At 34.1% G+C, this 13,736-nt stretch overlaps 1 protein-coding gene across 1 annotated transcript in view; it reads left to right on the top strand.

The window, feature by feature from the left end:
• The first annotated feature begins 2,771 nt into the window (after nucleotides 1-2,771).
• The window catches only part of LOC129220118 (carboxypeptidase B-like), a 36,434-nt gene continuing 25,469 nt past the window's right edge, over nucleotides 2,772-13,736 (top strand). The window contains exons 1-2 of the mRNA XM_054854461.1: nucleotides 2,772-3,006; nucleotides 11,889-11,970. Of these exons, the coding sequence (XP_054710436.1) occupies nucleotides 2,912-3,006; nucleotides 11,889-11,970 (177 nt within the window). The 5' untranslated portion in view covers nucleotides 2,772-2,911. The remainder of the gene's footprint in view (nucleotides 3,007-11,888; nucleotides 11,971-13,736) is intronic.

Here is a 13,736-nt window from a genome sequence, read left to right as displayed (position 1 = left end):
AATTAGATGTCCCATAGTTAAAGAAAATTCAGATATTAAAATATCTATAAGGTTCAGAAACAGTTACAAATTTTAATATTAATTGTTTCCAATGGGGTTGTTTCCTTCAGTCAAAAGTAGTACTTTTTATCACTGAAATTGATAAAATAAGCAAAAAAAAAAAAACATGGACCCAGAATATACTTTCATTTTCTCAACAGTTATCTCTTAGTTAATTTTTTGAAATGTCCGATGTTTGAAACAAGGCGTGGTCTGGATGACATCACAAATGATGCACTTTGCCGCAGAGTCTCATTCAGATGAGTGGAATACGCGCATCAATATTTTACTTTTCCCTCTCAGTCAGGTAGATTCGTTTTATCTGGACGTTTGAAAATTCTATGCAATCCGTGGTTGGACAGTAGGTCTTTGCATTTATAGGCTCAGATAATTGGCATGAAAATTAGTTCCTTGTAACCTCAAAACGTATGCCTGCAAGTATTTATTTCTTTTGATTAAAAATGTTTTTTCTTTCTTTTTTTTTTCCTATGGAATCCGGACAATCCCCGCCCCTTTTTTTACGTGATAGACAATGATAAGCTTTCAGATACTTTTGAGTTGAGTACGCAGATACTTTATATTTTTATCTATCTCTGACCAATACACTGCTTTTGGGGGGTATTGCATATCGAGATTCCAACTTTTATTTTTTTTTCGGGACACCTAATGAATACAGTGCAACCATCTGGTGTTATCAGGGTGAATTTTATGAGCCACTTGGAATTTACAAAGAAGTGGTGGAAGGTTATGAACAGCTACCACGAGGTCCGCCGGTGTTTCATGTTCATTTGAATTATGAGATTTTAGATCTAAATATAATGAATTTTTGCACATTTTAAAAAGAAAAGGGGAATTCTGTCCATTTCTTAACGTTTTGGGAAGTTGAAATGAAAAAAACTGCCCCGACCCAGTGAACGAGCACCTCAACCAGTGAAGAAACACCACATTTTCTAATCGTTTTCTTTTTGGAATTGGGCTGAAGTGAGTTACTACTGCCAATGGGGTCGTTTCCAAAATGTTAGAAGTATTTTTTTCTGAAAGAGCATGCGTAAAAACGTGGGATCTGACCGTTTTTCAAATAATTTGTTTAATATTTTTTTAAAACTTTTAGTCACTGAAATTGATAGAATAAGCAAAAAAAGTAACATGGACCCGTCACAAATGATGCTGTTTGGCGCATCTTTGTACCGCGTTTCCACGTTATGATAATCAAGAAGCGAATTAAAATTGCGCTCTACGCTTGCTATCAACCATACCGTTGCCAATACACGTGAGTAAAGATGCGAATTAAATATTTTGCTCTGTGAATGGCAGTACAGAACGACATTTCATCATTTGTGATGTCATCGGCAAGAAATGTAAACAATAAAAGCGCACCGATTTAAGTAATTTTTTTTAAATATTGAACTTTAACAAATTATTTAAAAAAGTGTTAGATCCTATACATTTAAGCATGTTCTTTCAGAAAAAAAAAATACTTTTAAAATTTTGGAAACGATCCCATTTTAAATGACCTCTATTAGATCACGTTTTCGAATATTTCGCAGTTTTTTTGGAGTCTCACGATAAGCGCGATAATAACAAGAGGCTGCTGTGTAGTAATCTGCTTAACTATGGAGCTTCTGTTTTTCATTGCTTACTTAGGGTACAAGAAATTACCATTAGATTTTACAATTGAGTAACAATTATAAGCATTTTCATTCCGATGTTCCAAATGATAATCCAGCAATTTCTAGGGGAAAAATAAAACTATAGAATCGGCTTTTTATTTTATGCAGAGGCGTCACTACGGGGGCGTCTTCCCTGGTGTCATCCGTCTGGGGGATGACATCCAAAGTAGGATTGCAAGTTTCTGAAAAATATGAAGCTAAAGGGCATTTTTAGGACTACAAATTTTTTTAAAAAAATGGGGGGAACCCCCTCTCTTCCACACCGCATCATGGAGTGAATACTATACTCAGGATTAGGTTCATATTGCAAGGACTTAGACTGAATATTATATGGATTTCCTGCTTCCGTAGAATATTAAACTCCTTTTTTTTTGCATTGGGGGGGGGGGGAGGTGGAAACACAAACTACCGCTCCGGGTGTCACCCATGCTAGGTACGCCGCTGTTTTTTGTTATCAAAAAAATACTGAAAATGGCAAATAGTTACTGCCCAACACTGTCCAGTAGTCCAGAGTTCAGGAAGTTTTTTATGGACATTTCGAATCGTGATCAAGAGTTTGACGTCACATTGTTATCGGTCCGAGAATGAATTCCACAAACCGTTCACTATGATCACAAAAGATTTTGTGTTTGATATCGCTTCTGTTACTAAAACGATTAACAGTTTAGTGCAAATTAGAGCGTCACACGTTTTATTATTTTCTCTTATTGTTTAAAATTGCGGGTGCTTACGCAAGTTTCTATTAAATCTCTCACGTACAAGTTTTGTGAAATTATGGCATTGTTTAAAAAAGAATGTTCCAGAAGTGTCAAGTTTTAGAAAGTCTCTTTCGGTTAGACATAATTATATCTGCTTTGACGCACTCGTCTGCGGTGCTTTGCTTTAAAATCTAGATTTTTATTGTCAGTGATAATGAATTCGTCTGAAAATGCAATACCGCAAAAAAGTTGTCTGATTGCACCTGTTTGGCCTTGTTCACAGAACACATGGTAACACGTACGTTCATTCTATTGATCGAATCATCAGTTTCAAATATCCAACTGGTGCGAAAGGGAGCAAATGAAGGTAGTGTTTTTCATCAGTATATTTAAACTTCCTCTAAACGCATATTAGTCAGTGGAATGCTCAGGGAAAATAGAAGTCTAGTGAGTAAAAAAGTAAAGTTCTTGTAGATTATTGTTTCCATAACCACGAGAGCTAGTATGTCCGTCATGATTCCAACGGGTTTAGGAGTTATTTGTCTGCTTGTCGTAATTAACTCAGTCCATGCAGTCGAAATTAATACTTCTTACGATGGGTAAGTAAATATTTTAGTGTTTTTTGTTAAAATGCTGGAGTTAGATTACATAATACCCTTTTTTGAAGAAAATAAAGTTTAACCTTTTCCTTTGCTGCAATATTTATCAAACTTTTCTATCTTCCTTCTCTCAGAGTACAGTAAACAGACTGAAAGCTTAATTCTTATCTTTAAACAAGAAGTTCTGTCAAGAACTAAACGAGCCTGCTTTCCCGTATACCCATACTACTTTCTAGTACCTGATCAATGTTCTCTTCTAAAATCGCAAATTGTTTCAAACCTAATTTTTTAATATTTTAAACTGATTTCTAGGAATAAAATATGGGTTAATCCATGTGAAATCATACAAGAAAAGAAAAAAATGTTGCTCACTATTTTTGATTTTTAAAATTTTTTGCCTGTTATTTAACTTATATTGGGAGTTTGAAACAGTGGTTTAAAAATTCTTAAACCTTCAAAATCTTTTTTGGCAACCACTTTTCAGTAGCTGCGGAGTAGACTTTTCATGAAAATAATACTTTACAAAAACTCTTAGAATTTTTTTATTTATGAATGTATCAAAATAATTTAAAAACCATTAGACTAAGCGGAAAGTGACCTAAATTTCTAGGATAGATTTTTTTTTTCTGATAAGTTTTAACAAATATGTGTAACATTCATTGATTTAAAAATAAGAGTTTCCGCATAAAATTTCACATTTTTAGCATAAAAATATTAGTAGAAGGAAGTAAGACTCACTCTTACTTTTTTCCACATAAATAGATATCTTATAGAACTATTCTCAGAAGCAGTATGAAACGTCTGAAGCAAGTCCATTTCTTTTTTTTTTTTTTTACGTAATTAGTCAAACTTGCCGTCTTATAGAAACATGCTAAATTTAAGACTCAATATCCGAAAAGAGACTGAACGAAAATCTATGAAAATTTAACTGTATAACCTTCATATAGCAGTAAATATGTGGTAAAATTTTCATATTTGATCCCTTAATAGTTTTAGAAACATTGAGCCTCGAAGCTGACTTTAAAATCACATTTATTCTCACATCAAGAAATCATCATATAATGCAAAGTATATTCCACTCATTATATCAAATGATGTTTTGTGATATAAACTAACCTAACAGGGGCTGTCCACGAATGAAGTCCAGCTTTAAGGTGGGGTTCACGAAATAGTAACAGTTTGTGACAAGAGAGAGGAAGGAAATGACAAGAGGATCTACAATGGGAAGAATGAGATAACAAGCCTTTTTTTTATAAGAACGTTTAATGAAAAACAACGTGACATGTGACAAACGGGGTATGGTGAAGTGCGAAACTTTGTGACACAGGGGGGGGAGGGTTGAAAATGTTGAAAAGTGTGACATCAGTTATGCACCGCCCAACCATATAGTACAGTAAAAATAGGAGTTGGACCTAAACATCCAAAAAAAAAGCTAAACCTGGTGCAAATTGTTTATTACCCTCCCAATAAGAATAGGTAAAAAGTCTCACCCCATTGTGCGTCGGGTTTTGGAATGGGGGGGGGGGGGATCTAAAAATTGCTGTTTTTGGGTATTTTTAGAGAATTTTTAGAGTAAATTTAAAGTGAGAATATTATGTTATACTAAATTTAAAAGCATGAAATTATAGGTTTTTGACCCCAAAAGGGATGACATAACCCATCAATGCTACAGAGCCCCCCTATCTCCGTAAAACATTTCATATAGAAACATTTTTGTATGCTAAGTTATAGTTAGAAATCAAGTGTGTCCATCCACCAAGAACTATGGTGCACCTCCTCTCAAAGCTACAGCACCCCCCCCCCTCCGCCAAATAAAATAAATCCTCAACCCCCCCCCCCCTTTATTTCAAGTAGAAATATTATTTCATGCAAATCAAAAATATATTAAATCAGGACTGTCCACCCCATAAGAACAGTAGCTCACCTCCCAAAACGAAATTATATATTAAAAATATTATCTCCCCCCCCCCACCCCCTCTGATGGTGCACATTTGATTAAATGGCCAGATAAATTACGCTGAACTGTTTTTTTTGCTTTCAAATGATTTCTCCTAAGCTTGTGACAAAGAGTCTTCGTTATCAAGATGTTTTTTGGAATCTAGATCCTCAGCAAAATCGTTATTGTTGCAGCTATGTCTAACACAGTTTGTGCATATAACTGAGCATTTCAGTCCACTTTCAGACTTTTCAAACATTCACTATATCCAATGAACCCCTCAAAGTAAGCACAAGATTTGAGACGCAGAAAGTCTTCTAGAGCAGAAGGCTTGGCTGTTGCAATAGGACGCAGATTATATTTCTGTGGTGCTTTCTTTGCACCCACCAAAAATGACACTATCTTTCCCATACTTACAAGTGACCTATACACTGCATTGCTGGCATATTTCCTTGAAGCTTACAGATCATTACCAAAAATATGATCAAGCAGGTATCTTCCATCTATTATATATGAGGCAGTAAGAAGCAAAGGGATGTAAGTGGCAAAATTAAAAATTTAGAGATAACCAGTACAAATAATGGTTGGTGAACCTCTCCTCTATCTTGGGGCAAGATATGGTACTAGTAGACTTGGTAGTTGCTTCTATACAGCATGATTTAGAAAAGAAAATCAATGAAAGCCTACCTAGGATCTTATCTTTAAACACGTTTTATTCAAAACTTGAAAATGTCCGCTTACATCCCTTTGCTTCTCACTGCCTCATATATGACACCAGCTGTTCGTTCTGTGATGATGGATGAACTTTTTGCTTCAGATAATAGTACTTTAACGATACAGGATTTCTTTCCTTCTGAAACCAGATTCATCGAATATTGATGGAGGATCTGTTTCATACCATTCAGTGTAAAAGATGGTTTTGGCTTACACATCTTTACAGATAGTAACTACTCTCGTAATAAAAGCTAAAGACATAACTGCTTACCTCCTTTACAAAAAAAAAAAGCCTCAAAATCGTTTTCCTTCAATATTTTTTGATGTTACTACCCGAACGTTAAAGGTCTCATCGCAACTCACCTTATCATCAGCGAGCAATACCACAACCAACTTGAGAGGGAAGAAACTTCTGGGGGTTTTAGAAACGGATTGTGATTTTCTAAACTGGGAGACAAAAAGGTGTGAATATTTAGCATTCTATTGTTGTATTGCTCATTGCTCTCATCAAGATTTGTTCTATCGTTGAATCACTACAGGATCTCGACCATCTAAATTTGTCACTGCGTTAGATCGTTGGATAGCTGATGTTTTAGCTAATGTTTGATGTGATCAAATTTTTTTTTATCGCATAATGTACTCAAAAGTTTCAGATAGTGTTGCAAGTATAAGTCCGTATATTTAACATAATTCACATAACCAGCTGCGTAAAAGAGAGGTAGCTTGGTGTTTGCAAATGAGAACCTCCACCGACTTATAGGGTGCAAAATTGCAGCATTGCCCGTTTCACTATTGGCAATTTCGGTTTGTCCCCCTTTACGGTGATGGCAAAAGATTGTAGAAAAGTTGAAGTAATTTAATCAAGAAGAAGTAGGGAAACTTTGGTCAATTTGGACCTTTTTATGTTGCACAGGAATTTTGTTTTCCAGCGCTCTAAACAGTTTAATAACTCAGTCACAAATAATTTGGTTACTGAGCTCGCTTAGATCTTTTAGAATTATCATTCTGACATTACCATATCATTGTGTAGCATTTTGTACTTCGGAAAAGTTTAAATCAGGGAAACTTTTTCGTGAACTTCACTGCAATAGTTGATTTTAGATTGTTAAATTCAGGGTTCCCCCCCAAAAAAAAAGCGATGGCGTACCCCTTAGGTGTAAAGGAGTACCCATCCAGAATAAAAGCCCTCAAAAAAGAAAGAAATACCCCTTGAAAAAACTACCTTAAAAATTCCAATGACGCAAAATTGCTCCATACCCCCCTCCCCACCCCCACCCCCCGCATGTGCACCCCTATTAATTAGAATTTTTTTCTGTGAGAGTTTATTATTTTACTATTATAGAGTGGTTTCTGCGAGGTTTGAGAATTTTTTTTAAGTAATAGAAATTATTTTTATTTAAATAGAGGATTATTTCGCCCCCCCCCCCCCCCCTTAGGGACTTTTTACCCCTTCTTGCTGGAAGGTTAAGAAGTAATTTGCAACAGGTTTCACCTTTTTTTTTTTTTTGGATGTTTGGGTTTTGCCATTTTTTGGCCTAATTTTACTGTACTAATAAACAAATCTCAAAGACGATCTTTTATTTTAAAAGATGAACTATTATAGCGACGTCCAGTGCTTTCGAATGGACAGTTGCTACGAGTAGAGTTCGTTCATTTGATACTTGGAAATTTATATTTCTAATGACGAAGAAGCAATTCACTCAGTAATAGTAGACGTTTTATAAGTAATACTGTCTGATTTCGAAAATTGGATAATTTGCGATTTTTATCCACTGGCGTCAAATTTTTATTTCCAATGCCAGCGCGAAAAATATTTTTCCTTTGCATACGTAAACAAATAGTTGGGAAATATCTATTTGCATAGGGTTATCACAAAGCAACATGGTATCCAAAATAAAATTATTCAAGCCAAGAGTTTGACGCCACAGCAATTTCTCAATGGCTTTGTTTTCTTCAGTCAGAAGTACTACTTTTAGTCACTGAAATTGATAGAATAAGCAAAAGAAATAACGTGAAGCCAGAAAAACTTTAATTTTCCCGAGAATTATTTTTTATTGATTTTTTTAAATGTTCGATTTTGGAAATATTGCGTGGTTTTTATGAGGTTACAAGTGATGTACTACTTTGGCGCTACTCCATTGCCACGCTAAATGTTATGCTGTCAACTGCGTTTCCAAGTTATGATAATTTGCGCTGTGAGCTAATATCATCAGTGAATGGCATTTCATCGCTTTTGATGCCATGTGCAGAAGAGTAAAAAATAAATTTCAATCTTTGCACCAATTAAAATAATTGTTGAAAAATATTAGTTTTTTTTTCAAATTATTTAAAAAATGGTTAAAACCAAGTTTTTAAGCATGCTCTTTCAGAGAAAAAAAAATCCTTTTAAAATTTCGGAAACGATCCCATTTCCAAATTATTCCCTTTCATCAATTTATTTTGAGATTAACAGATAAAAGCAAAATTGGAATAAATTATTACTGTTTGTTATTGTGTGTACATATAAAAATTGTATGTTTTCAGATATGCAGTAAATATGAGTAAGAGTAGAAATAAAAGTGTTGGAAATAGTTAAATTCATACAAATTATCTCAAATATTCATTTATGAATAGGGTCGAATTTCGACCACTGGGCGAACACTGGTCATTAATAAATTGTTCAATTTAAACAGAGGTAAAGGATTCTACTATCTAATGGGATCGTTTCCAAAATTTTAAAAGTATTTTTTTTTTCTGAAAGAACATGCTTAAATGTATAGGATCTAACACTTTTTTAAATAATTTGTTAAAGTTCAATATTTAAAAAAAATTACTTAAATCGGTGCGCTTTTATTGTTTACATTTCTTGCCGATGACATCACAAATGATGAAATGTCGTTCTGTACTGCCATTCACAGAGCAAAATATTTAATTCGCATCTTTACTCACGTGTATTGGCAACGATATGGTTGATAGCAAGCGAAGAACACATAATTTTAATTTGCTTCTTGATTATCATAACGTGGAATTGCGGTAGAAAGTTGCGGCAAAGTGCATCATTTGTGACGTCATCAAGACCACGCATTGTTTCAAAAATCGGACATTTTAAAAAAATAATTAAGAAATAACTGTTGGGAAAGTGAAAGTATTTTCTGGGTCCATGTTATTTATTTATTTATTTTGCTTATTCTATCAATTTCAGTGACAAAAAGTACTACTTTTGACTGAAGGAAACAACCCCATTCCCGCCGCACTGTTTTTCGCTATAGCAAGAACAAGAAGTGATAATGGGGGCGGGGCATCCCCAGAAATAGAAATAAATACATTAATGCTACTTTATAAGCATACGTAAGTTCATTATTAATCTTAATTATATCTGTGAATGTAAGTTGAAAAATACGAGAAGGTTCTTCACTCAAGATCTGTGATTTGGCTCTAACTATGCAACATGCGATGCTTCCAATATATATTTTAATTTTTTTTATTGTATGAAAATTTTTTTGGGTCATTGAGGACTTTGGAGTAAGTTCGATACTCTAGTTTTACGCCAAAAAAAATATGTGCAAAAATGAAAAAAAAAAAAAAAAAGATCGGTTTTAGTGGTTTAAAAAATATTTTAGGGGGATTGGATACCCCAATGAGTCTCCCAACTTGCTCCAAATGTTCATGCTTCTGAACTTTGCACTTCTTCAGCTCCCTCAGAAGAATTTAAAGGTTAATATAATGCTCCTTGCCAAAAAAATAAATGAATAAAATAAAATAAAAGCCATAATAATAATAAATAAATAAATAAATAATGACTGAAACTGTCGAAAAATGAGGAGGGGGGGGTGCATTTCCCAAAAGTAGGTCGTAATGAGGGAAAACGGTGGTCATATTTATATTCAGGGTGTTATTTTACCTAAGAATCAGCAAGAAGGATGTCAGAACCATTTTGAAGTTTTTTTTTTTTTTTTTTTCCAGCTCTGCGAAATTCATACCTTTTTTGACTGCCACGACCAAGTCCCTTACAGAAGTTCTATAGGCCACAGTTTCAGCATTACTCTTCTAATTGGTATTACTAGTTCAATCTTCAAACTTAGGAACACCAAATTTCCACAAATCAAAAAAAAAAGAAGAAACTTCCTAGTTAATAAGTGTTTACAAACAAAGCAATTTAAAAAACATTGAATATAAAATGCGACTGCTGACAATTAAACTCATTGGCGTCCATCTCTGTCAGTTTAGAGAGGGGCTAGAAGAAACGTATTTGCTTCAAAGCTTTTATTTAACGTAAAGAAAGCTTACTTTCGTCTTATATTCACTAAGTAATAAAAGAAAATTAGATTCGAGTGGATTTGCTGTTTTAAAACTCAGACGGACTCCTCGCTTTCGTTGGGAGACGTGTGGTAATTTTCCACCCAGAACGCATGGTTACGGTCCTAAAAGCAAATAAATTGCAGATTGAAATTATAAAAAATTTAAAGTGAAGAAGGTTTTATTAACAGTCATTCATTAACGTCTTACAGGTATGTTCAAATGTTTTTAAACGATATTTATGCCCAAATTTTGTTAAAAAAATAATTGACAGTAGCAGTTTTTAGAGGGCGCATAAGCCCCCCTCTGCAACCGTCATGATCGCTGTAGACTTCGAAAGTTTAATGAAGGAATTCAAACACAAAGTGCAACTGTTAGCAGCAAGACTTGGACAGTTGAGTAATATAATTCAAGCAGACACCAGTCACTCATTAGAGCAAATATTTGTAATTAGACTTTGATAGTGCAGTCAAAGAACTCAAGCATACTCTAGTGCAATTATTTATTGCTAGATTTTGACAACTTAGCAGAAAAAGTTCACGCATGCCGATCACCAATTAGTCCTATTGTTAATAGCTAGACTTCAATGATTTAATATTTAAAAGAATTCAAGCGCAACCTATCATCCATTGTAATACAGTCGGATCCCGACTTGCGCGAGGGATGCGTTCCAAGACTCCTTGCGTAAGTCCAAATTTCGCGTTGGGGAAAAGTGTTGCGTATATGATTTTATTATTCATACCTAAGCATTTAGGACAGTTTTAAACAACTTTTAAACTGATTTAGACCATTTTTTAACTATATTTTACCGTTTCTTACATGAAGAGCTGAATTTTTAACGTATTTTTAAGAAAACTGTATTTTTCAACATAAAATACTGTTACGATGCACAAAATCAATGATCAATGACAGAGAGAGACATAAAAATAAAACTGTACGATATGTACAGTATGTCGTAACAATAAGACACTACACTGTACAAGTACTATACATTAGATACAATTAGTTACAATTATAACTTAAATATTAAAGATGATTCATGCTGCGCAATCTCTGATCGTCATTCTACATTTTTGAATACAGTAGATTCGCATTTACTTTTATAACATTTGCATCTACGGTAACACCTTTCTTTCAGGATCTCTCTAATCTAAAGTACAAGAGCAGATTCCAGTTTCATATTGTTTGCATTTTGCTTAAACACTACTCTGCGAGCTTCATTTTAAAACTAAGGTCTGAACTTATACGGATTTCTTTCTCTTGACTTTTAATTGTACGTATGAAAGATTCACTCATGCCTAATTTTCGTGATACTTTCCACCCACTGTCATGAAGTTAATGTTTAGTAGCCAATAACAAAGCCGAAACTTAGCATCACATATTTTCGTGTTGAGAGCGAGACATTCGCTTTAGCTCTAAAATTCGTTGCTCCTGAAAAACTCGCGTTATAGCCATTTCGCGTAAGTCGAATCGCGTTGTAGCGGGAGTCGACTGTACACTGGTATGTGACACCTGTAATACGAATTAATGCACTGCAATTTTACATAACTTTTTACGTTGTATTTCTGCAATTAAAATGTTGAATATTTAATTCTCTTACATCATATTTACCAACTTTAAGTTATTTTTTATTTTAAGATATATTTTTACGGTTTTGATTAGGGCTCCCCGAAAATATCTTATAATTCGCAGGGTTCCATGAGTCGACAAACTGAAGACCTCTGCTCTATTTAATGCAATAATGATGTAATGTGTAACGATTCAATTTTCAGTTCCTTTATCCTCACGAGGTTTAAACAGGAAGATTACCAAATATTTATCTTTGTTACAAACTTAGTTATTTACTAAGTTTTTCCAAGTAAATTCTCAAGGGCAAAATTTGCGGTTTTCTCAACTTATTGCCTGTGTTTTAAATAACTTTTCTTTGAAAAGCACTATACTGAAATTTTCTTTACAGATATTCCTTATTTCGGATTACGCCTCAAACGGACACACAGCTACAACACCTTTTAAAACTCAACGCCAATACTTCGAGTGGGGTGAGTATATATTTGTATTTGTATATTCTCAATTTCCTTTTGACGACTGTTTTCGTGAGATATGCACGTAGCGCGTATGTGTGTGCATAAGTATATGTCTCGAATAACTAAAAAATAATTAGCCCAAAGAAAGTTGAAATTTCATTTTATTTGAGTTTTCTTACTTTTACCAAAGAGGTAGAATTATATACCTTCAGCAATAGTGCACGTCCTCTAAAATGGCAGTCAAATTCACCTAAACATGGGGGGGGGGGGAATTCTATTGAATATTTGAGCTGAATTTTTCATTATTTACATTTAGTGTTTATTGTTGAAGAAAACCCAAATAAATACATCCAAGAAATAACAGAATTTTTTAAAAAATACTGAGCGTTTTTCATAATGCACTCAAGAGGATAGAATAACTTTCCTCGGTCAGAAAGGACAGTTTCAGTATTCCTGTAGTTTTCAATTATTCCAAGAAAATGACACCACAAACGAAGAAAAGTGCGGCTCAAGTCATGTAGAGAATTTCTTATTATTTAGCTTTCAATCATAAATTTGAGTGTTGAAACATGCATATTTTTTTAAACGAGAAAGTTTGGTTTGAAATGACTTGAGCCGCACTTTTCTTCGTCTGTGTTGTCATTTTCTTGGAATAATTGAAAACTACAGGAATACACTGAAACTGTCCTTCTGACCGATAAAAGTTATTTTATCCTTTTGAGTGCATTATGAAAAGTGCTTAGTATTTTTTAAAAAATTCTGTTATTTTATTCGTTTTAGTGTAAATGTATTTCAGAAGTAGAATAATGTTACTATCACGAAACGTCACCCTAAGTTTTCATATAAATGCTCCATACTAAAAGAAAACGAATCCTACATGCGTGTCTATAACTTTAAGCAATCGGGCCTAAAAATGTATACTTGTTCCTCTTTATGATATATTTGTGTGCTAAATTATTAGAAACATTGGTAATTTAACCAAACTATTTTATGTTTCACAGCATACAAGTTACTCGCGATAAATATCTTAATATGTCTCTTTCCTTAGCCCCGTCATCGTTATCGATTATGGGCATAGATGAAGATAAAAATCCCAAGGAAGTAATGATATTAAATACATTTCATGCTTGCTTCAGAGAAGCCTTGATTCAAATTTTTCATTATGATTGCTATTAACATTACTGCTCAAGGCAACAAAATTTGTAACAATGGGTTTTATGTTTAAACATTTAATGGGGAAATTACATGAAATTTGCTGTTTTGCATCCTAACCGAAATAATTATCGGGTGAGTGCAAAAGTTCGTGCGGAGTTTGTGAAAGAAAGTCATACAGTGATTAAGCAAGCAAAACTCTTTATTCAATCAATGATATGTTCTCCATCGTTGTCTATATTCTTCTTCCAACGTTCTGGCAGCATACGGATGCCCCGATCATAAAAACTGCGTGGTTTAGATTCGAAGAACGAAGACACGACGTTTTGTAAGGCATTCAAAGAGTCAAGTTTTTTTCTATTTAAATGATATTGCAATGACCGGAATAAGTGATAATCCGATGGTACGATATCAGGAGAATACAGTGGATGAGTTAGGATATCCCATTTCAGGCTATTCAGTTTGCGTAGCGTCTGTCTTGAAACGTGTGGTCTAGCGTTATCCTGATGAAAGATTACGCCTATGCGATTTGACAAACTCGGACGTTTCTGTTTGATTTCTCGGTTCAGATTAGTTAATTGACGACAGTACTTGTCGGAATCAATCGTTTGGCCGGCGGGGAGAAACTC

Source organism: Uloborus diversus, chromosome 4 (assembly GCF_026930045.1).
Source record: "Uloborus diversus isolate 005 chromosome 4, Udiv.v.3.1, whole genome shotgun sequence".
Lineage (NCBI taxonomy): Eukaryota > Metazoa > Arthropoda > Arachnida > Araneae > Uloboridae > Uloborus > Uloborus diversus.
Note: the sequence above shows the minus strand (reverse complement) of the source record. Positions and strands in the feature narration are given on the sequence as shown.